Genomic DNA, 25,485 nt, shown 5'->3' with positions numbered 1-25,485 from the left:
TGCTCTCTGGGAGCTTGTAATAAGACATACTCCTCTTACAAGAGTTCATGCTACAACATAGCAAAGAACTTTAAATTTTTGGAAGAACAGTATATTCATTTTGGCATTGTTCAGAGGTAAGCTATTTGGCTCAACAAGTTTATCTTGCATGCATTGATTTTAAAGTAGCTCATTTTTCTTTTCTTTTTTTTTTTTTTTCTGAGAGATGAGATTGGATTACTATACTACTTTTTTTTTTGCTATGTGTTGTGTCACTTGGTGTACAGCTGTGCCTGGGAGACATTATCAGCACATTCTCTGTTGTTACCTGTGATGCATTTTTCCCCCCCTCTTCACTCCCAAGGCAAACTTTAATTCCTAAAGATTCCCCACTGGAAAAAACATGCACCAAGGCATTCTGTGGTTCTGGCAATTGGGGCAGATGGGTCACATTTATTTTAGAGTTAGTGGTCATGTTGTTTACTTTACTCTAGCTCTAGAAAGTTCCTCTCAGGGGTCTTTCTCATAATACAGTCAAATGAAGAAAGATTTTACTGTAAGTGGTCTCCTAGACTTGAGTTCAACATTTGTTTGGATTTTTGGAGATAGTCAAATCAAGCAATGCTCCCAAATGATGACTTTGTAAATTCTGATCCTATTATTTTCTTTCCCAAAGACCCTAACTCTAACCTTTCTGCTTTAAAGCAAAGTAAATTCGGTGGCCTCTTCTTCTCCGCCCCTCAAAATGATAGCAATCTCTGCTGTCAGTCGTGCGCTCCTGTTCTCCCTTCTCTGTGAAGCAAGTACCGTCATCTTACTCAATTCCACTGACTCATCCCCGCCAACCAATAATTTCACTGATATTGAAGCAGCTCTAAACGCACCACTAGATTCTACGGAGATCCCCAAAGCCAGGCGGAAGCGCTACATTTCGCAGAATGACATGATCGCTATTCTTGATTATCATAATCAAGTTCGGGGTAAAGTGTTCCCACCGGCAGCAAACATGGAATATATGGTAAGAGGAATTCTTTTTTCTTTGAGTTCTAAGCGAGAAAACTTTAATTCCTTGGTTAGAATGACCTAAAGGCACCATGAGCGTTTGCATGTCGAGGGAAATGGGCTTTTTATACATTTTAACTTAGGAAAGATTTTTTATGTGCCTGATAATATTAAATATTGTTCCATCACAGAATTAAAGGGTGTGTGTGTGTGTGTGTGTGTGTGTGTTGGTGTGAATCTGCAAGGCTTTTTCTTCTATGGATCTCATAGCCACTGATGAACCACATCTTACATAAGGAACATAGATAGAGTGGGTTACATTGACTGATCACATTTGGAAAGTCTACTTTAAAAAAAATCACATGGAACTTTCTCTGTGATTTCTGTATCTAATAGTCCTATTTATCAGCTAAAACATTTCTTGAAACTATTTCTTGAAATTACAGGTTTCATGAGCATGGTTTATTCTTGGGTGGTTGTCTCTTCCCTTTCTTGGACAAAGCTCTTCCTGATGCTGATCTATTTGTGTTCTGAGAGAACATGCTGACTTTTTCCTTGTGATTTAAGGCTTTGTCGTTCAGATAGCAGTGAAACCAGTGCGCTTGCACACTGTTCCAACTTGCCTTGCACACATTCTTTGCTCTCTCTTAAAAATAGAATCTCTGTGTTCAAATCATTTTACTTGGGGAGTAAAAAAATGAAGTTGGTATTCAAAGGAAAGAGTCTTGTTAAAATTTATTTTTGGTTTTGAACTTATGCAAGGTTATGATTTAAAGTCCTGCATTTTATAAAAGCATAATGTGGAGTCTGTTTAAAGCAATGAAGATCATGCATATGATATTTCCAAGTTGGGGTATGGGTCCGTGGTACTGCTAACAGTTTTATAAGTGCTGAACTTAAGTTTGGGATTGCTATTGGATTCTAGGTTCATATATTTTATATAAACAAACTTTTTGAGTTTGACCCAACGTAGATGCCAATGTCACTGGAAAAAATGAAGATTTGCCAAGCAATATAAGAGAGTCATAGTTCATCGAAGTCCAACTTAGACTGTGAAAATGTGTTTCCTTAGGATTTATCAAAGAAAGAGGAGATGTAATCATCCCTAGTGGGCAAAAAGCAGTATGGTCTCATGGTTAAGATTTTGGGCTCCGGAATCTAGATGCTTGGATTTGAATTCTCATCTTAGAATATAAGCTGTGTGAATGCCTTATCTCCTTGTTTCATTTTTACTATTTCTAAGATTTTTATCATTCTAAGATGAGGATAAAAGTGGTGTCTGCCTCATAAGGTTGTTGTGAGGACCAAATGAATTGAGGAGTACAGTGCCTACAGATCAATAGATGTTCAATTAGACATTAGTTTTTATGGGTTTCTTTGAGCTTTCTGTGAAAGGTGCTTAGTGAAAACCTGTTCAAAATCTAAACATAGAAGAGCTGTGGATGTATTTCAGTGGTAGAGAGCTTACCTAGCATGCCTGAAGCCCTGGGTTCGATTCCCAGCACAATATGCACAAAGATCTAAAAATAGAAACAGTTACCCACATAGAAGAGGTCTTTCTAGAAGTTAATGTAGAAATGTAAGGAGAATAAAAAAATAAGTAAGTTGGAATTATTATAGAGTTTGAAAGAAATAAGTAACTTGTCTTGAAGAAGTTACTTAATGTGTCTAAGATCCAGTCTCCCTTCCCTTAAAATGGGAATAAGTACACATAATAACCAATGAATAAATAATGCAAGCAAACACTATAAGTAAAGGTACAGGTGGGTATAAAACAATAGAAATAGGTGAAAAATAGATACTTTTTTTCTGCTTATATTTCTCCCCCACTTATCAAGAAATTAATTTTCTCCCCATGTGTTTATTTAATTGCTTCTATGTGCCAAGTCCTTAACTGATAATTTCCATAGATGATCTCATTTGATAGCTCACATTCTTGCTGTGAGGTTAAGATTGTGATCTTCAGTTTACAAATGAAATCATGTAGACCAAGAGAAGGTAATGACTAAGTCAAAGTGGTATGGGTAATGAATGGTATTGCCGGAATGAGAATGTAATTCCAAAGAACATGTTCTTGCGGGGGGGGGGGGGGGGGGGGGGGGCATCTCTTCATTCAGTATATCTTGCAAACATGTCCCCTTGAGGGACATCTCTGGAAATACCTCCCTTAAAATGCCACATGGGATACTATAGTATTCATAGTATATTTGTCATTCCCTCATTATTTTTTTCTCAAATACTGGAACTCAAACTTATGATTTAGTTTGTTAGAACCAGAAACAATGCTAGTTATATAAAAGATATTTATAAATCTTCCTTAATTCCATGAAATGTAATGAGGAGTACTCAGAGCAGTGAGTGCTATAAAGCAAATAGTGACTATCTCAAATATCCATGGAAATACTCAGCACATAGTTCATTCCCACATACATTTATCCATTTATTATTTGCTGAGTATTTGTTGTATGTCTGCTCTATTCCAAGCATTTGAGGATAACATTCAGGAATCCCAGGGACAAACAGCTTTACTCCCTGGATGGGAATCGGACAACAAAGCAGGAAAATAAATAAATTACGTAGTATGTTAAAAGGTGATACGGTTAGGAAGAAAAATCAAGCGGTTTGTGGCGAGGTTGCAGTATTTAATGTATTTGTCAGGGATGAACTCACTGAGAATGGCCTGGGGGCAGGCAAAGCAGCAGCCACATAATAGATGAGGGAGGGCAGGCAGATTGAAGAGCTAGAAACAAAAGGCCGGAAAGAGGAGGAAATTGATTACTTCAGCTAGAAAAATGTGCTTGCTTGAGTGAAATCAAGTTAGAAGGACTCTGAATAACCTGGTCAGTGGAAATGCTTCATATGAATCCATCATGAAGAATGTTGGTGGGAAGTACAATATAATCCATACCTTGGAGACCAGAGCAGGGACTGTAAGTGATTTTAATTGTCTAGACTAAATGAAAACTGCACTGGACACTGTTACCTTCATGTTAACTTATTTGGATTGTGAGCAACTGGAAAGCTAGCTTGGTTACTAAACTGTGCCATGCACCTCAAAAACTGAGGACACCCTTTGCTACAACTGCTTCAAAACATCTGTGCTCTGAGTCACCCACTGTATATTGAAAGTTTCCTTCCTCACTGCAGGCTGTCACTCAAGAGTGCCTCATACAAGAGTTTCTGCTAATTGCACCAGCCTGATTCACAGTGGTTGTTTTCACCTACAATTCTCTGAGCCTTTTACTATCAGTTTCTCCCACTAATGTCTCCTCCTTAATTTATTCCTTAAGAACCCTATCTTTCCAGGTTTGGATATCAGAATGCTAAACCCTTTAATAATATTTCTTATACCCAGACCCACATGGGCGTTCTCCTTTTGGATTACTGAAGCCCTTCATGTGTATAGTATTGCCGTCATCACTGTTCAGGTTAATTTACAGTTATTTGTGTATTTCTTGCTCCTTTCTCAGTTCTAAGCTTTCAGGGTGCTAAGTCTGTGATTATTCATCTTTTTATCTCTATTTTCTTGGACAATTCCTTGTGTATAGACAGTGAGCACCCATTATTTGTCAAACTTGGTTGAAACCCCTGTGAATTATTAATACTTTTATAAGTAGCAATCATTTTGATATTATAAACACTTTAGTTATTTTTCTCATCATTATTCCACACACTGAAATAAGACATATTTTTCATGAATTCTAAAAAAATTTTAAAATTAATTTGACCTTTCTTAAGTGTTTGGTTGTTAGAGAGTGTACAATTGGCCACACAAAGCAAAAGCAATTTGAGCACAGAGTTATTTGTGCTGATGTTCATATTATGGTTCTATTTCTTCAGATATGCAGTCCATAATTTTGGGAAAAAACACCTTGCTTGAAATATTCAATGTTTTAAAACAGTGTCTTTTCACACAAAGTATAGTACAGATAGAACTTTATTATGAAATTGAAACTTCTGTACTCTTGGCCTCTGTTCTACAATTAGTTTATTGACTAATTTCCAGAGCTCCATGGACACCAGCTGTTTTTCATTCTTCCTAAGGACAGCGTAAGCCATGTCTCTAAGCCACAAACCACACTAGTTTCTTAGAATAAGAATAATCCCCCAAAGAATGAAATTGCAAGGCTCACACATATAGTAAAATTGGTAGGATGGTCTCTGAATTTGAGTACACTGAATGAATTCACTTAACATTTTTGGAGGTTCCTCCATGAGTGGAGGAGATCCAAAGATAGAAATCTTTGTTTTTTAAGTGTAAACAATGCAGTGAAAACAAAACAAATGTGAGGGAGACCACTATGCATATAATTCAGTATTAATAGACTGCTGCATAAGATCCATGTCATACCAGACAGCCAAATACTGTGGAGCAGTCAAAGAAGTGATAATCTCCAGTTGGCAAATCATGAAAGTCTCCTTGGAGGAGGAGCATTTGAGATAGATGCTCAGAAAGGGGTAGAATAGGATGACCGTGACAGCAGGCAAAACAATACATTAAAAAAAACCACCAGGAGAAAAAAATAATCCTAAGACTATGGCCATATTTTTGAGGAGTTTGAGAAAAGATTAAGGATTTCTTAATACCGAAGCAATTAGGGAGACTGTCATGTTTGAGAGCAGGGTCAGGAGTGCATCCTAAAAAGATGACCTTGGCAGTTGAAGGAACTCGGGATGAATATTGCCAGGGGACGTGGTCAGACTGCTAATTTCTGCTGGACAAGCAATGCCAATTAATTTTTAGGCAAAGGGTAAAAGGAACAGAACAGCTGCACCTAGAGATAGTGACGGTAGGGCAATTAACTGAACTGCAGGGCATAAGATAGCAAATATTCCAAAACGGTGAATACAATGGACAGGCAGGTGAAGGACATTGTGAAGGTAATGATGAAATGAACAGAACACCTTAAAACTGAAAAAAAATGCATAATGTAATTTCAAGAAGCCAAAGTCACTATTTGATAATATGGCTTATTTTATTTGCTAAGTGCCTGAAAATACTTTTTGTAGAGTTCAAGTTATAAGGTTTCCTGTTCTCTTCTGGAAAAGAGAAAATTACTGGTTACCAAGTCATAGTAGGTAGTGAAGTAACAGCATGACTCAAATGAATGAATGGAGAACAGATTAATCCATCCTCAGAGACAGCCAATAAACTATTTGCCCAGAATGATAATGCATGACTTGGGAATAAAGAAAAATGTTGATTTCGTTTATTTGAGCTTCATGTGCAAGAGAATGTGGATAATGTAAACTACGTTTTTTTTTCCTTTCTTCAGTAGTTGACTTAACACTTGTGTCTATCCTTGTCTTCTTTTTTTTTAATGAAACCATATTTTGTCCCAGATGACACATTTCCTTTCATTTGGGAAGGATAACTCAATTTTCTTGTTATAAACATAGGAAATTTGATGTGTCTAACCTAAATCTCTTCAATGAATGCTTTTATGACTACTAGCTGGTCTGAGAGTAGTTGCCAAAAAGCAGTGGACTGAGAAAGATTGCTGACAGGAAGGCGTTTCTCCAGCACATTCGGAGCTCTGCATTCCTGTTTCCTTGGATGTAGACCCTTTCAAGTGCCTTGGCTTCCAGTGGAGACTGGGCACATTTTGTAGGAATTTTCTTCCAAGGTGCATGTTGATTAGTGTTACTGGTACACAAATGAAGAGGGTAGTGACCTTGGTGTTTCTTTCCTTACGTTTCTCTCTCCACATGCAGAGTCCATTAAAGGCAGAACATTGCGTTAGTCACTGTTTTTGGTCTAGCCTGTAAGAAGTGCAAATGTGAAAACATCAGTGTGCTATGATTCAGCACCTCACCATCAGGTGACAGGCCTCAAAGCCGAAAGTCAGACGTGGTCCATATACAGGGTGACTCTATTTTCTGTATTCAATACTATTTTTTTTTTTTTTTGATGATCAGTGATATTTAACTGCCTGCAATGATGTAAACAAGTAATTTCATTGTGTTTCCTCTGAGTGTATATAGAACCTACTATCTTATCTATCCCCAAAAGAACACTCAGTAAATATTGGTGGAATGATGAATTGAAGTCTTTAAACTGTTCTGGTTAGAGTGTGAGTGTGTGGCTATGGTGCTGTCATGGACAACAGTCATTCAAGATTCAGTCATGTACTCATTCCACAATATTTATTCATATGTCTGGCGCTGTGCCTAAGGGTCAATGGGGAGCAGTGACACTCTTTGATAGGAAGTAGTGGGGACAGAAAAATAAATAGGCAAAGCAGTGTGCTGAACATTAAAGTAGAATAATACAAGTTGTTTTGAGATCACATGAGGATAATGAGCCCACACTGCGGAAGGAGGCAGTAAGGGCTTGTGGAAGGAATTATTTTAAATATTAGATGCAAAAAAAAAAAAAATACTATACAGGAAGGAGTTAAGGAAAGAGGAACTGTAGAGTCAATATAAAAGGGTGTTCTAAGAAGGTACACAGTGCCCCAAAGTTATGGATAAACTATAATGTGCCTTGAATTTTTTGTATAAAAAGAGTGATGTTGGGTGAAGTTGGGGTAGACACCAAGAAACTTGTCTGAGTTTTATTCTAAGGACAAGAGAAATTATGGAAGGTTGTAGCTGGGAAGTTTCAGACTTACATTTTCATTTTGGAAAGGTCATTCTAGCCACAGGGTGTGGAGGGACTGGAGAGAGGCAGACATGAAGACAGGATGCACTGTCATGAGACTGTCATGACCGTCTGGGTGAGAGATAATTGAAACCTGAACTAAGTTTAGGCAATAGGGATGCAATGAAGTGAATTAGAGCAGTGAAACATTGAGACTCAAATTAATAGGAGTCAGTGATTCATGTGATAAGGTAGAATGAGGATTCATATGACAAGACTATCAAAGAGGATGAGTCTATGTTTAACTATGACAGTTGGGTTTCTTCGAGTTAGAGAACACAAATAAAGAACAGGTTTCAGGAGGCCATTAAGTGACTGCAGGTTTATCCTTGGGGTACATGTGGATGGAGGTTGAAAAAAGTGGCTAGAGTGTGGGAAGGAACATTCTTCTAACAGAGAGTTTGGGATGGGAATATGCTTTGTTAGTCAAAATGGACCACTTTGCGTGGTAGAGGTAGGGTAGTGTCATGGAAACAGCATGTAAGAATGATTTTATGTCTGGGAATGTACTCAAGAATTTTTGCCTGAAAATGTCTTTTTTTTTTGACTGAGATGTAAACTATCCCTAATCCAAATCTGTTTCAGGAGCTTAGGCAGCACCAACCTATATAGTCCTCCTGTCCTCCTGACATACTCAGTTTAGGGTGTTTTGGGAAACTCATCAAAGGACTTCAGAAAAATAGAAGTTGACTAGTCTGGCTAATCTGGTGTTGTGAATTTAATATATCTGAAAAACATTTAAGAAACATTCAATGGTCATTCAATAGTTATGAACTTGAGGTGTATGGTTGCCTATGAGGATTTCTGAAGAATGACTTGGGAGAGGGGCAGGGAAGATAGATACTGATAATTTAAATGGATCAATAAAATGCATATAGAATTGGGTTTGGAGAGATGGGATTTGAATACTTTCAATCTATTATCCATAGCACCTAAAATCAGGTACCAAGCATTATTTTTTGACACAAATAGGGAAGAATGCTCAATAAATTGTGTTTTTAGACTAAACTTTTCATGAAATCTCTTAAAATTTCACACCGTGTACTTTAAACCAAAACAGTTCAAAAATGTTATTTAAGGACACAGTATTTCTTCCTACTAAAAAGTGCATCAAATTCATATTTCATAAGTTAGTTAAATATGAACATTCTACCAAATCTGTCTCTCTGCATTCCAGAGAGATCATGATTTCAGCAGGCCGTAGGTAGGCGGAAAGGCATTTGAATTCTTCTGACTCAGTGGGTAAATGCTAGATATGGGGTTTGCATGTGTATCACAGGACAGTTTAACAATCAAGAAATCTGGTTTTAGAATGCTGTAAACACTGAGTTGGTGAAAAAAACTAATAGCACATGAAAATTCCTCCCTGTCTCATAAGTGCAGAATTAAATGATAGCTAGTGTGTATTATATTTCTCTGGAAAGGAGAACCATTGCTAGAATTCATCAACAAATTGCTTTAAAGTTAAAGATAAAAACATATGTTAAAAAGTGACTTGAGGGGAATTAGTGTCTTAAAACTTCTAAAATGTTCTCTAATGTTATCTTTCACTGTCTAACATGATTTTCCCTTTCTGCAATCTCTTCATCATTTCTACACAATTTGGGTTTTGACTTTTTTAGTTGCTTCAGGGTAGATCTATTTAGTGGAGATTCATGCTTCATAAGGTGCTCAACAGTGCACGGTCCACTGATTCTCATTTCAGAGGACTTTAGTCCACTAACATCACTATCATTCTCAATTCACCAACAACAGTAGTTTCACTGAATACACCCTTGTCTCATGAGAACTGTGCTCTTCAGTCACTATGTCACCTAACCCTCACCACAGTCCTCAGAGACAAGGTTAATTTTCCTCATTTAAAGACAGAGAGCCTGAAGCTAATAGGGTGTAAATTCTCCAGTCCTAGAGCAATACAACAGTACAGTACATGTGTTCCCTTCATGTGTTCATCTCTCCTGTCCATGAGCACAGTGCATGGAGAACATTCCTACATGCACATCATCTTAGGACATCATTGAATAGTAGAAAGAATTTCTTTATGTGGAATCAAACTTTTCCTTCTGTACACTTTCTACCCTTGGAAACCATGTAGGAAAACTGATAGTGCCTCAAGTCTTGAATGGTAATTAACAGGGAATAAAAGCTGTATATAATTGACCCTCAACTCCATCGCTAAGCTCTTTCTCAATCTCCAGCCCTTGTGTGTGCAAGAACTCCACACATCATCTCTCACATGAGGAGTGCTGCCAATACAGACTCTCAGGGAAGATTGCACAAAGATACTTAACTACTAAAAATCTTGGTAATGGCCAGAAGTGGTGTCATTAAAATAAAATTGAAACTGAAGGCACCAGGCCCTCTTACTTCACACGTGAACAGTACCAGTTAGATCATCTTGGGAACTGGAAGCAGTGTGACTGTGAGCCAGCAAGGCCCTTGCCTGATGTTCTCCTTGCCTGGCTTCCAACGTGAATGTGTTCTTGTGATAGTGAGAGTGAGGTGGCTGGAACTGACTTGCAGAACAGAGGTAATTAATTATTCTCTGTTTATCCTACTTCTGTGGATGCATCCTAAAGTCAGTGGCAGATTCAGTAGGCACATTCTCCTGCTGATTCATATTATCATGAATTAAGTTACTTGTAGGTCAAATGTGTGTTTTATACTAAGGCTTGATGGAAAGGGGTGCCTTAAGATTTTGGATTTTCAAAAGTTACAAACACATTTCTCTGACATTTTTAATGAAACAACAAATCCCACCATTATGTACAATTATAATGCACTATAAGAAATATGGAAAAAATACTACATCAGGGATCACAGATGTTGGCAATAATTCAGTTCAGAGTCCCTAAAAACAGCACATCTATTTATAGATAAAGAAACCTACATAGCAATATGCTTTAGTCATCTTTGTGTTGCTGTGACCAAAAGAACTGACAAGACCACTGTAGAGAAGGAATAGTTTATTTGGACCTCGAGAGTTTCAAAGGTCTCAGTCTGTAGATGGCTAACTCCAGTGCTCTGGGCCTTAGTGAGGCAGAACATCAGGACAGAAGGGTGAGATGAGAAAAGTAGCACAGACAGGACAACCAGGAAGCACAGAGAGAGCTCTGCCTACCAGGGACAAAATATGCACCCCCAAAGCACACTTCTAGTGACCTAATTCCTCCAGCCACACCCTACCTACCTACAGGTACCACTTAGTGAATCCTTTCTTGCATTGTCTCACACATGAGCTTTTGGGGGACACCTCTTATCTAAACCATAACAAGATAGTACTCATCTTACCTAAAAGACGTCTTCTTTTAAACTTGTAGAAAAATTCATAGGATCCCACGTTAATATTTTTTATATAAAGTGGTTCCTATTTTGCATTATTTTTAGACTCTAGAGGGGATGTTGTTATTGTTTTAACCAATTGTTCCTTAACCCTCTTCTACTCTTACCAATAATATTATTCAATTGGTCTAATCAGTACCCCAAATTTCCCCTATGAGGTCCCTTCTCTTGCTCTGCTCCCACACTTCCTCTCCTCCAGCCTAACCAAGATTCAGACTCACTGCTGCCTCCTGTCCGGTTTAACACCGGTTGCTGTGTATTCAGTTCAGTTTCCTCTATCATCATTTCACAAACATTTCTATCTAATGAGAACAAATCCACCAATTTTAAGACAGAACCTCGATAATGCCCATGAGCGTTTTAAGACTTTTGGCTGCCTTCAGGGGAAATACTTTTGTCATCACTTAATTTTTTTAACGGCTATTAACATCACTTCCACAAGTCAGCACTCTTCCCAAGCTAACAAAAAGAACAAATAACCTTAGCTAAGTTATTAGAAGCAAAAACAAAAAAGCCATCTATGTAAAATGCATCTACTTTTTATATAAATATGTGAGAAAATGACCACATAAATGTCCAAGAATATAAGCCTCCACAGCACATACCATCCTGTCTCCACGTCATTGTTATCATGGCATTCACAACAATGGTCAATTCATAAATCTGTCTCCAGATACTCAATGTGAAACCTTTTTTAATTTTCTTATATTTTATATCTTTGAAATGTTTCCATGTACACATCATATTTTTCAGAGTTAACTTTGTCAAAATTAATATTCTTGTTTCTTTAATTTTTAACTTCAAATTATGAATCCTTTTGTTCTTTTTATAAATATAACAGGTTTTGACAATTATATTTACTTACAGATTAAAAATTTTAAACTGTATTTATAGATTTAATGTTTGATTTTCACATTTAGTTTTTCAGCTGACTTACTGATAAGCATCCTTTCCATGTATTTAAATAGGTCATGTAAGCTAAGAGAAACAGTGACTCTTAGATGCTTCTAAATTTTGGATTTTAAATACTGTCTTAAAAATTTAACACAATTTATTATCATTTTCAACTTAAAATCACAAATTCAGGCTTTATATTGGAAATATGACTGTTCTCTTATTCTAATAGGCTATGTTCTTTTAAACATTACAGATAATAGTAAAAGCAAGTACAGATTTCCTTATCCAAAATATCCATCCTTTTTAACTTTAAATTTTACCTTTCAACACTTCTTTTTTTTTTTTTTTTTTTTTTTTGCAGTGCTGGGGATTGAACTCAGGGCCTTAGTGCTTGCGAGGCGAGCACTCTACCAACTGAGCTATCTCCCCAGCCCCCTTTCAACACTTCTATACATTTTTTTTTTTTGAGGTAAAAGATGCTAACCACTTAAGAGAGAAAAAAAAAATATCTAAAACAAGTGCAAGGTTTTGGTTCCAAGTAACAATTATTGCTGCTTTCCAGTTTGATTGTATTTCTTATTGACCAAAGATACTGACTGGGATTTAAGAAGGGAGCTTCAGATGTCATTGCATTTCATGATCCTGGCTGCCACAATGTTCTGGATCCCAAAGCTCAAGGATAGTTGATAAGACAACCTCTTATCTGGGATCGATTCATATCATTATCTAATTCTTCTGTCTTTTTATGAAAGCCAGTAACCTCTCAGGCATCAATATTCTCTTGCTCAATTCTGTATTCTTTAGCTCAAATCTAAAAGATCTCTGAACTTGAGGAGAATCCTGCATTCTTTTCATATTCATCTTATCTCTTAGTGTCAGAACTTGTCCAGATATTTAAAATGACATCAGTTTGAATTCTGGATCTCTCTCAGGTCTTAGTCTAAGTTGTTTCAACTTGTGATTTATAGGCAAGGTACTGTGTCCAGCTTGATCTATCTTGTTAGTTGACAAGTAGAATAACTCATAGTGAATATTTTAATCCAAAGATAATTCAGCTTATGAACTGACCAACTAAAAGGCTCTAAACCACAAAGGACAGAAGAAAACCATTTGGGGCAATTAAGGCAGACCTACAAGTCTATGCACACTCTGATGCCATTGTAAGCTATTTTATTTTATGAATTACCTAATTTGATCATAATGCCTAACTTCTAGTGAGTCTTATAAATGTATTTGTACATTCATTCATAATAATCTTAATTTTTGCCTCATCCTTAGGAAGAATTGAGGTATTTATAAGTAAATTATCTGTGAAAGTATCTCATCTATTTAGAGAGGAAAGAACTCATGAGACAGAATGCTAAAGCTGTTTGAATAAAAGCTAAGTAAATATCAGTTGTCTACTTTTCCCAAAAAAGATAATAGTAGTTTGCCTATTTTCTAGGCATTCCATAGAAGTAGGAGCATACTTGTGCCCTTGTGTCCTCTGTTGCTACATCCATAGGCTAAAATATTAAAATCATTTCAAATAAATGATAAGAGAAAGGTGCCCAGAGAAACTCATTGGATAGATTGATTGTCATGAATCCAAACAGTTATAAACTAAGTCAAATGCTTAGGCAATTTACAATTTACAACCCATTCCCTGAATTTGATAAATTCTTTCATATTATTGTCCTGGTGACGTTCAGTCCAACTTAGAGCTTCTGGGGAGAAAAAATACTACATATGGAATCACTCCTTAAAAATTGTAAGTCTTTTGTTAAAATTTCCTTTAGATTTTAAATACGGTTATGATTGTTATTTTCACAATTCAAATGCCTATTATATTCATAAATTCAAATACCTCTGAAGATGAAAGCCATGTCATGTACTCATTTTTTTTCCTGGAAAATATAACCAATGGAGAAAGATAGTGATAGCAAATGTAGAGCTCAATTTCATCAGAAGATATGATGTCATTGCCAAATATCAGAGCACTCAACCTAAGACAACCCTCCTTTCTCTGGAAGGTGGAATTAATTCCTGCCTGGAGACAAGAGGCAAGAAAAGGACAGCGCCTCTAATTTCTCCTGCAGCAAGCATCACAGGGAGTCAGTCATATCTCCCACAGTGAGATTAAGTCACCTTCTCTCTGGGACCTCCTCAGTCTGTGTCTGTCAGCCTTTCCAGAATCTTCCTTTAGGGACAGGGAACAGGCAGAAATTCTTCTCATCAGTTCTCTAAAAGCAAACACATGTAGAGAAAGAAAGCAGTCATTCATCTTGCCTTGCAACTATCTTCTTCAAAATTTTACCTAAGATGTTTTTTACATACAATATTCCTTATAATAGTTAACAAAGGATGCTTTTGTAAGATTTTTTTTTTCCAGGTTTGCACTTTTTTATCTTTTTATCAATATTTAGCCCTTTTTTGGGGGAGGTGGTACCAAGGATTGAACTCAGAGGCACTGAACAACTGAGCCACATCCAAAACCCTATTTTGTATTTTTTATTTAGAGACAGGTCTCAATGTGTTGCATAGCATCTAGCTGTTGCTGAGGCTGGCTTTGAACTGCAGATCCTCTGGACTCAGTCACAGACGGAGCTGCTGGGATTACAGGCGTGAGCCACTCTACTCGGCCCAATATTTAGCTTTTAGACATATGAATGAGCATAACGACAGGCTTGTATATGGTAAACTACTTTTAAAATTGTTAAATGTTTTAAATTTCTCATTATTTCTTTTTTTTTACTGTATTTTTATATTTAAGGTATACACATGACCTTTTGATACACAGAGATATTGAAATTGTTGAACTTTATAAATATTTTAAATTATTTTGAGTGTGACTAAGCAAGTCACAGGCCAATATAACATAGATCTTCCTGGCTTAGATGCAGAAATTGCTCAAGTGCCTATAAATCATGAGAAACTGAAGATGGAAGGGACCCTAGAGGTGACCTCATCCAAACTCCTTATTTTATGGATAAATTATATGGGAGATAATAGTTGACATGTCCTTAGTTACAGATGATCTTAGCAGTAGAAATAGGGATGGAACACAGGATCCTTGAGTTTCAGGTCAGTGTACCATGTTGTTGTTCTATTTTAGCAGATTATAAGAAAGTGTCTTTAGCTGGATATACGCTTTACTTCAATACATAAATGATGCCTACTTGGATTTCTTCCTAGGTAATTACATTTAGTTAAGAACATTTCAGGAAACAACTTGTTGGCACTATTCTGTCTGAAATTCCTTTGTGAATTAATTTTGCTGTTTTGTGCTTTGGTAAAATGCAAAAATCAACACTTCATAAATATATCTGTTATTAACATTTGGTGAAAGAACAAATATTAGACTGAACAATATTGAATTAGTCTTATGTTTAATATACATTTATATTAGATACCATATGGATTGACAGGCTTATCTTAATAGCTGCATAGGGAAAATAAACCAAACATTTGAGGTTTTTAAAAGTGCATTTCAGTCCTAGGATATTGTGATTTTATATGAACTCTGTGAGTGAGTTTACTTTATGCAATTTTATATCAATTTGTGGAAGATGACTGTTTTCACAATTTAAAACAATTTCTGACTAACAAATCTCTTTTGAGGGTATCTTCCTTGATCTCTTAGGATAAGAGTTTCTCTTGAAAAGTTTACTTATTTTTTCTCATTTTATTTCAAAGTCACCATCTTAATTTTCTTTTACTTCAATACATTGCTATATTAAATAAATTTATGTAACCCATTTTCCTCAGAAAAAATTAAGGCTTTTCAGTGTTATGACCAAACAGTCTCATGAGTTTGCTAGAAAACTTATAATCTGCAAGGAATGCATGGCTATTAACTCTTGCTCTGCTGTATACAAAGTCACAACCTGGTAGAAGAGGAAGACACCAAATTTTCACATGAAGCTCCATGTTAATTTGAGTAGTTATAAAATTCTCTCTTCCTTCTTCATATAATATCTTTCTAAACTTTCTAAAATAAATTAATAACCACTGTCTAGTTACAATTTGAATGCAGTTTTCACCTAGAATATATAAAATTATAAATAATTTAGAAAATGTTATGACTTTGAACTATGAAAATTTAATGTTAGTTATTCTTTCCACCAGATAAATACATCACTAAATAATGTTCCTACTAGGGAGAAATTTTGAAAAACGTTTCTACTTGGAAGAATGCTATAGATTTTCCATTATGTCTTTGTATCTTATAACTACCTAGAAAATAGACTGTCATTTCAGAGTGACTTACTATTAGCAGGTCCATAATGCTTGACTTAATTTCCTTATGCTGCTATGGAGATGAACCTGTCAATCCATATGGCAACTAATATAAATACATATTAAACCTACGGGTTATTCAAATTTGTTCTACAAATTGTTTCCACGAAAGAAAGTTTGCTATACATGAATAACATCCCTACTAATTTACCTTCCTTTTTCAAGGAAAGTTAGTTACTATTTTTCTTAATTTATTTAATTAAACTATAATATACTACATTTTATAATATCCTATATAACATTGTCAAGTTATTTTCAATCATAAGTTGTTTCCAGCTCATACTAACTAAAAATGTAAATCCTCTTATTATTGTACTTCTACTAAAATGTCAAATGATAAAACATGAAGTTTCCATTAGATTAATCACACCATAATATAATCTGAACTTTGGAAGTTGCAATAAAATATTAGTGTTAATTTTGAATCAATTTGGATAAATTTGATCATATTTGTTTTTAAATATATTAATAGCATGGCTCTTATGATTTCTAGGGAAATCTATTGACTTTGCTGGATTCAAATTTCAGTGGTCAGCATGAGATATCCCTTTAAGTCATGAAAAAAAAACATAGCATTTTTTAACCTATTCTTTATCAAACTTTGTGTCTGGATGTTGACTCTAGGAAGCATTATAAAGATAAATTTTTTTGTAGTACAACCATATCACATTATGGAACATTGAGTATCAATGGTCTGAAGTTGCTTTCTTCTAGTTAAAATAGTCTCAGGACCCAGAACTGAAAGAACTCTAGGAAATAGTAGCACTATTACTTTCCATTTACTTTGTGTTTGTTATAGTAAATTCAGTAAAACTGAAGGTTTTTTTTTGTTGTTGTTTGTTTGTTTTTTTGTTTTGTTTTTTAACCTCTACAGGTTTGGGATGAAAACCTTGCAAAATCTGCAGAGGCTTGGGCAGCTACTTGCATTTGGGACCACGGACCTTCTTACTTGCTGAGATTTTTGGGCCAAAATCTGTCTGTACGAACTGGCAGGTAAGAAGCAGTTTCACTGATGCAGTTCATCTTATGTGACTTTATTAACTAAGGACTCTATCGGAGAATGACACCAATTCCAAGTAACATCAGAAGATATTTACTGAGTGTTCACTCTGTATTAGGTCATGATATTTGGCCTATGAATATCTTAGATGTCTCCAAGAATTGTGGAACTAGTTAAAAAGCCCAAATAAGATCAGATTCCCCTTTAACCCTTGTAACACTCTCCTTTAGTCTGTTTTTCTCACTCACCTCACAAAATCTTAGAGATGGTCAAGTGAATGATGATGTGTCCTATTGCCTCCCAGGAAAAATTCCAATTGTGGCAGAAGACATTTGCATTTGTATATGTGTGTGTGTGTATGTGCAACTTTCTCATAGTCATACGTATCTGCACATAAATAAATTGATTAGTAGACAAAATAGAAAATATTTGTATTTACATATATATTTATATATGCATACATATATATATATTTCTCCATAGTTGTATATACCTGCATATATATATATGAAACCTTTTGCCTAATTGTTTTTCAAGAATATGGATTGTGCAGGTATATACAACTATGGAGAAGGTTATTTCCATTGATAGGATAATTTTTCTACCAGTGTGGATCATCATTATTAGTGTTCCAAAGATTCATTTCTTTTTCTACATAGGGAAGGAAAATCAGGTGTACTTGTATTTAAAATCAAAGTGGGGACTGGGGTTGTGGCTCAGTGGTAGAGTGCTTGCCTGGCACGGCATAAATAAATAAAATAAAGGTCCATCAACATCTAAAAAATAAAAAAATATATATAAAATCAGAGTGGTCCAAATTTAGGGAAAAAATTGCATTGAGAGTCTAGTATTGTGACTATATATATCATTTTGAATGATTTATAAAATACTATGAAGGTTATTTTGACATAGATGAAATAAGATTTTGATGATTCCTAAAATATTTACATTTTCTTTCTTCAAAATAACTTGACATATATTTAGACAAATACAGGGTCATTTCCTTCTGTCCTGGATGTTTTTTATGCTTTCTCCTACTTGGAAAAAAAGAGAACTCTACTAGATGTTAATGGTAATCCCAATGAGTAATATGCTCTTGGATCCTCATGAATAATCTTTTAAAAATATTAATTTACCATGTAACATGAGTTCATGTTAAATTACCACTGCTGTATCATATATGTGCTTTTTTCTTTTGATATCTAGATATCGCTCTATTCTCCAGTTGGTCAAGCCATGGTATGATGAAGTGAAAGATTATGCTTTTCCATATCCCCAGGATTGCAATCCTAGATGTCCTATGAGATGTTTTGGACCTATGTGCACACATTATACACAGGTTGTTTCAATTGCCTTTGTAATGTTCGATTCATAATTCATAATTCATAATTTAAAAATTCTGTTATTATATTGATGGACATTTATTTTCTTACCAATATTGGAAAATATTGATTTATTTTCACAGATGGTTTGGGCCACTTCCAATCGGATAGGATGCGCAATTCATACTTGCCAAAACATGAATGTGTGGGGATCTGTATGGCGACGTGCGGTGTACTTGGTATGCAACTATGCCCCAAAGTAAGTACTTTGTTGTATTCTGTTTCTTAGATCCCCGAATGATGTTAAATATCTTCAATATGACAGACATTTTTGACAGATAAATGTGTAAGACTTAACTACAATGGCCTGTAATCCTTAAATCCATATTCTTGAAAAACAATTGGCCAAAAGGTTTCTTTTAACAAGGGCAGGGATTTTGGGGTAAAATGGTAAGCAAAACAATTTGGGACAGTGTGCTCACTAAGTTCTCCTTACCATCTTCTGTCACGGCAATTGTAAACACTTCATAATTGTACTTTGTAGGCTTTTAATAACTATATAAAAGACATCAGAAAAGAATCTTCTAGGGAATTTATCAATACCACAATAGTCTCATTTATCAGTACGGAAAGTTGGCTTACCTTTTTCACTACAAAAGCATACTATTGGAAATGAATCCTTTCTTTCTTTTCTTATTTTTGTAGATTAAAAAAAATCTATACTCTCAATCTCTGGCTAACATAAAATATATTATAGAAATTTATCAAAGATTATAAAATAGTCATATTTATGAACAAGCCTTAGTATAGAAGGATTGATAGACATTTGCCAACATTTGAGAAAATGCCTTCCTAATAACAATAGCTTTTTAGAAGATAAAATGCTCCAATATTTACACACAGTTCTGTTCCCACTTGGAATAAATATCAAAATGTGCAAAGGATTTATGATACTCTTGGTGTCTTCCAAAGTAAGTCCCAAACAAAGATTTTCTCCAACTATTCCAGCAAGGGGTGGGAGTGAGAAAATGTGTCAGGAATAAGTGCATTACTCATTGATATGGTGGTGTGCCAGTGGAAGTGTTTTTGTAAAGTTAGAAAAATAGTGATTTTCCAGATGGTCTCTTCTTCATAAATATTAGGTTAGGGAGGTTTGGAAAACAGAATGTTTATTAATAATAATAATTAAGAATAGGAATTAAACCTGTGCATTTGTTTTTATTTTCTTACTTTTTGTTTTCCTGTTGTGCCTTTACACTGTCTCCTGCCATAAATAGGTTAGATAATAACCAAATAGTCAAAATGGTATTTGTTTCATTCATTTAGCAATTTTGTTTTTGCCCAATGGCTAGAATTTTCTGATATTACTGATGAGCTACATGATTGCTTTTTATTTTTTATATATTTTAAAATTTTTAGTTATTTTTTTATTTTTGCAGTGCTGGGGATTGAACCCAGGGCCTTGTGCTTGTGAGGCAAGCATTCTACCAACTGAGCTATATCCCCAGCCCTAAGATTGCTTTTTAGATTGAAGAAATTAAGATATTACATTAATATGCTCTATTTCAGTTTTAATAAAATTTTCTGGAACCTAGGTAATGAAGAGTTTTAAAATCTTGACTGGTAGCTGAAATTCTTCCAATGCCAAAATAAAGTTATGTCTAGTCTGATATTCAGTGGGAAGAAAGGAAAGGTTAGAAATGAGGGTGAGAGGTAGAATCTAATTAGATGGGATAGGACAAAAGTAAGAGAATGAATAATATATCAACTGACAGATTTACTGTTGAATATCATTATTCTCTATTCAACAAAATCTGAGTTTTGTGTAGAAGTTCATAATGTAACATATAATGTCACAAAACTTTTATTTCTAATTTTCTCTTACCAAAAATATGTATTTCAAAAAGTTATGTAAAATAAGAAAAAAATATGAAATTTAGATAGCATTGCCTGGATCCATATATTTTTATAGCTTTGGGTAACTAGATAGAGGGAAACAAGATTATTTATACAGAATGGAATGAGATGGGGTTAAGGAGCCAGGCACACTTAGAATGGGCCTGGAATGTTTCTGGACAAGCAGGTGATGTCGTCAGAATTATGCTTGGGGAATCTTATCCTCAATGTAGAATAAATTAAACACAGGTGTAAAGTCCTAAAATTCTATCATTTTTTAATATAAATAATTAATTAGCCAGCTTTTCATTTCATAAGTAAATTTTCCTTTAGAGACATCATATAGAAAAAAGTGTAGATCTTTATTTAACTGGCTTTACTAGATATTTTCATGTCCTCATTGTCACTGTCTGGTCTTTATCACGTTTAAAAAAGATGAGGACCACCACCTGTTTCACATTTTAATCTCTTACCTGTTATTTTTATTTCCTCAACCCTTGCTTTTTTGCCATTGATAACCAGATTTTCTCCTGAAAATTCAGTTTCCTTCACATTGCTGTCTCTATTAGAATTTCTTAATGCTCTAGTCACTGATCACCTTGCAAACTTCTTCCTAATTAAAAGAGTCAAATAACAGTATGGCATCACAGCTATTTTTAACTTGTCTAAATGGTGAACTTGATTCATTATCATGATCATGGTCATCCATACAGTGGAAGAAAAATACTGACAGCACAAAGTAATTCAGTCAAATGTGTACAGTGTTAAAAAAATGATAGCATAAACTAAAATATTTTGAGTAGCTATGAATTTGTATTGGTATTTTGGAAAGGTTTTGGAATCATCTCTTATTGTCTTGTGAACCCTCATTCTCTTACTATGAGAATACAGTTATGCTTTACTCTTTATTTTATGAAGATTGGGAACTAAAATATTTTACGACTTTAGAAACACATCTTATGAACATTTATGGAGTATTTATTGTGTATATGGTGACTTACTCATTTCATAATTTCTGAACTTCCTATAAGATACTAAGTTAACCATCCTTAGGGAGCATTAGCATGAGTTTAGGAGCAATAAGTTTAAGTGGCAAAGATCTGACTTTGTTCTATAAGGCTGCTAAAGGAGGCAGAGGTGTGGATGGAATGAACCTAGAATCCCCAGGATCTGTGGTATCACCACACATTGTAGAACCTCAATGGTAATACTAGCTTAAACAGAGAGAAAACATTTTAAAAGCAAGATGTGTAGAATACCTTATTGTGGGAATAAGAAAGAGATGTACCATTCAGTACCTTTCTAAACTTTCTCAGAAAGACCCTCACCTGCAAAAATACATGTGAGCATGAACTTAAGGACTGTCTGATTTTTAAAAATGAGTATCTCTGATGCCATCTTGTTTTCTTCTTCCAGGGGCAATTGGATTGGAGAAGCACCATATAAAGTAGGAGTGCCATGTTCATCTTGTCCTCCGAGTTACGGGGGATCTTGTACTGACAATCTGTGTTTTCCAGGAGTAACGTCAAACTACCTATACTGGTTTAAATAAGCTCACCTTTTTCTCCAGGAAATGTAATGGTTTCTGGGAATCATAAGCATATATATATTTTGAATTTTGCACATATTATACATATTTTATGACAAACATTTCATTTTAGTATTCATTTGTATAGTGTTTGTCCAGTATGTTGTTTAATCCTTGAAAACAATCAAAACATCCATTTCTATTTTCTGATCTCTAAATTAAAATATTGTACATGTAATGATGACATAGTTAATACATTCAATTCCAAACCTTTCATTCCAAAGGAATTATAATATTATGTTCCTAAGGAATAAAATAATGTTCAAACTGTAATGTGTGTGCATTATACACATATATACAGACATGTGTATGTATATGCACACACACAAACATACTATGTGATGCAAAACATAGATAAAAATACAATACAGTAGTAAACTTGAGGGAACTTTTAAAATATTCTAAAGTATATTTGAGGTGGTGGGACATCTTCAGCACCATTTCTGTAATACCACAAATATGATAGTTTGCAAAATAATACTCACCTAGTGATATCGGGAAATAATTAAGTGATCAAAGATTTCATTCTGGAGTTATTTTACCTTATTTGGGTCCAAAGGCTATACTCATTTATGTAAATTTTCATATCCCACCTTTTGCTTATTAGTCTCATTTTATTGAATCAGAATTCACAGTTCTTACTACATGCAAGGCACTCTGTTGGTTATGTTCTGATACAGTTATGTTGGTTCTTATGGGTTACATTGGTTATGTTCGGATAAAGCAAAGATAATTAGATATAGTTCCTGCCTTAAGAAGCTCACAAAGATATTTAGGAAGCAATGCAAACTATTGATTTTGCTCTAAAATTATTTTTGAACTAATTGTTTTTCATGTAGTTGTGAGAAAACAAACAGTAACAGCAACCACCTGTAAGTGGACTAAATGATAAGCTGGCTAACATGTAAATCTTCTGATTCCCAGGACATTTTAGCTACAGCACTTGGAATGAGGAAGGGGAAGAATAAATGACTCCCCAGAGATTTCTGAAGCAAAATAGATAGTTGTGACTGGAAAGTGAAAGCAAGACCCTCAGGAAATTCATGAAGTACAGGGAAAGCGAGATTTAGAAGACCGATGTGAAAAGTCACAGATAGAGCGTTAATTGCACAAAAAGATCAGGTGGAGAGATTCACAAGGGCATATCCTGAGGACTAGTATGTCTCCAGGTCCATTATGGGATGGTGAAGAAGTTCAGGAAGAGACATGGTGGTGTTTCCACCTTCTCATCATTGTTCTGCCTGTAGTTACCTGGTGTGTCAATCTATCTGTCATCTTGGGCCTTCCATTATCATATTAAAGATCTTCCTTGCACACCATATACAGTCATGGTTTTTGTTAGCAAAGCCTTCTTCAGATGTTTTCCTACAGACTAATTACTAATTATTTTTCTACATGTAGGAAAATTACATTTAGTTCCTCATTCACTTTAATTATGAAAATCAAATAAGTCACTATGAATTTAGTAATTCATGAAAGATTTATGAAATCTTTCAGAATGGAGAATACAACCTCTGGGTCAAGGCAGTTAACCCATTACACTTCAAATGTGTGTATGTTTAGTTGGGTTGTGTAATGTTTCCATAGGATTACAGAGCAAGTAAACATGGTTAGTTCCAGTGTACAAATAACAGAAAGAAGCTACTAGTTTAAATTCTGTACACATTTGCAGTTTCTTAGGGTGGATACGTTGAAAGACAGTTAATTAGACCCACTCCATGGGAGAAGAATCCAACATTTGGAGATTGGGTCTACTTGATGAAAAACATCTGGCCTAATTACTATTACAAATTGAATATGGTGACCAAATGTTTTATATCATACTTCTCTGCTTTTGTGGGCTCATATGTGGACCCTATTAAAAATAAATATGTTTGGAAATAAAATGGAGAACAGAAATAATTATATGATTTAGGGCCCAATCCAACTTTCATTTAAGGTGCCTAGGTAATTGGACAGAAAGCCCATTAGTGGGATATTTGCTTGATTTATTTAGGAAGTGTTTCCATCCTCAATGTTACTATAGCATTCTGCAAAAACTGTAGTGAATACTATTCAACAGATGTTCAAAAGCTGTAGTGAGTACTATTCAACAGATGTTGACTATTCTCAGTGCCAGTTCTTGCTGGCTTGTTTGGGTAGCCTAGTTTCTCAGTTCTCATAATAATGAAATTTGCTGTGCATTTCACAGAGATTTCTATAAAGGTAAATTTGCCACATTAATAGAAATTTATGAATATTAAAATTATCTTAATAGAGCTCCTCTTTGGCATGAACTTTGTCTAATTCTTTGTATTCCAGCTTCTTCTACAGTGGCTGTAATATAATGAGTGTTTAATGAATGCTTATTTGAATGGGTCTTTAGAATTCACTTTAAAAGCTTAGAAGTGCAACCATTTAGAGGAATCACACCTTTCCTTTATTTTTTCAAGATAAGAATCTCTTAAATATAAAGTTTGAATATAACAAAACTCCAGAGATATCATTAAATTTATTGGAGTCAGACTAGGATCTACGTACTTATAAATGACACTTACATAATAGTTCTTTCCAAACCACAACTAGAACCATAACTTTATTTATAATTTAACAACTAAGCTGAAAATGTAACGGGTATATTTGTTATTCTATCTGTACTCTTTAAAGTTAGCCATATAAAAATGGCCATGTGAAATATTTTATTCTCGAGGCTAAAGCAAATGAAAATTTGCTAGTATCAAAGTAGCATGTCGTATTTTTTCATAGCAGGCAACAATGGTGCTAGTACAATTATTTCACACTGTAATTCCCAGCGGCAGAAAAGGTCTGGGAATAAGCTCTTTCGTACGAGCAGCTTTAAACAATCAGTATTAAGGTTTTCATTTGGAAGGTTTCCTTCAAAAGAAATAGTAATTGTCATATACGCTCTAGAGGATTGACTTTTTCCCCATACCACCATGTATGCAATAGAAAAGTCCAAAATTTAGTCATAATTTTCTTTTGACTTCCATGTCAGCAAAAGACTGAACAAAAAAATGACAACTTTAGCTATTAAATGGATTCATTTCTTTATGGAATTATCTATGAGTTGTGTAGGCTTAACCTTAATATTCCTGGTTGGGATAGACAAGCTGGCTTTAAACATGTGGACAAAATAATTATTATTACTGCTGCTTTTTCTTTTGTTCAGAAGTCTGAACATCATCACTTTTGTGGCTCCTCAGAACCACGCTAGGAGTTTCATTTGGCCATGCTGTCGCCTTCATTTGAAACACCTGTAGAAACATTCATTAGCCAATTCCATGCACCTTTAGCAGAGCTGACTACACTAGAGGGCAAGTTCAACCAGTAAAATTTACTTTGAATATTTGAATTGAGACAATATATATTTTCCCACTTATAAATACTTGTGTTAAATCAACTTATAACATCTACATAAGTAAACCAGATACATGTTTATGTCAGTTTAAATGTTTTAGGTTCATACTCTGCTTATTAAATAAATGCACAAGCTAAACAAATAACTCAAATATTTCTATGAAGGGAAAGTAATGCTAAG

At 34.8% G+C, this 25,485-nt stretch overlaps 1 protein-coding gene across 1 annotated transcript; it reads left to right on the top strand.

Annotated features, from left to right (window-relative positions):
- Pi15 (peptidase inhibitor 15) lies at positions 1–22,089 on the top strand. Its single transcript, XM_047531975.1, has 6 exons — positions 1–116; positions 685–997; positions 17,016–17,134; positions 18,348–18,480; positions 18,607–18,722; positions 21,776–22,089. Exons 2-6 carry the CDS (start codon positions 725–727, stop codon positions 21,909–21,911), a joined length of 777 nt encoding a protein of 258 aa, XP_047387931.1. The 5' UTR covers positions 1–116; positions 685–724; the 3' UTR covers positions 21,912–22,089.
- Positions 22,090–25,485: the final 3,396 nt, after the last annotated feature.

Source organism: Sciurus carolinensis, chromosome 1 (genome assembly GCF_902686445.1).
Source record: "Sciurus carolinensis chromosome 1, mSciCar1.2, whole genome shotgun sequence".
NCBI classification, from domain to species: Eukaryota; Metazoa; Chordata; class Mammalia; order Rodentia; family Sciuridae; genus Sciurus; species Sciurus carolinensis.
Note: the sequence above shows the minus strand (reverse complement) of the source record. Positions and strands in the feature narration are given on the sequence as shown.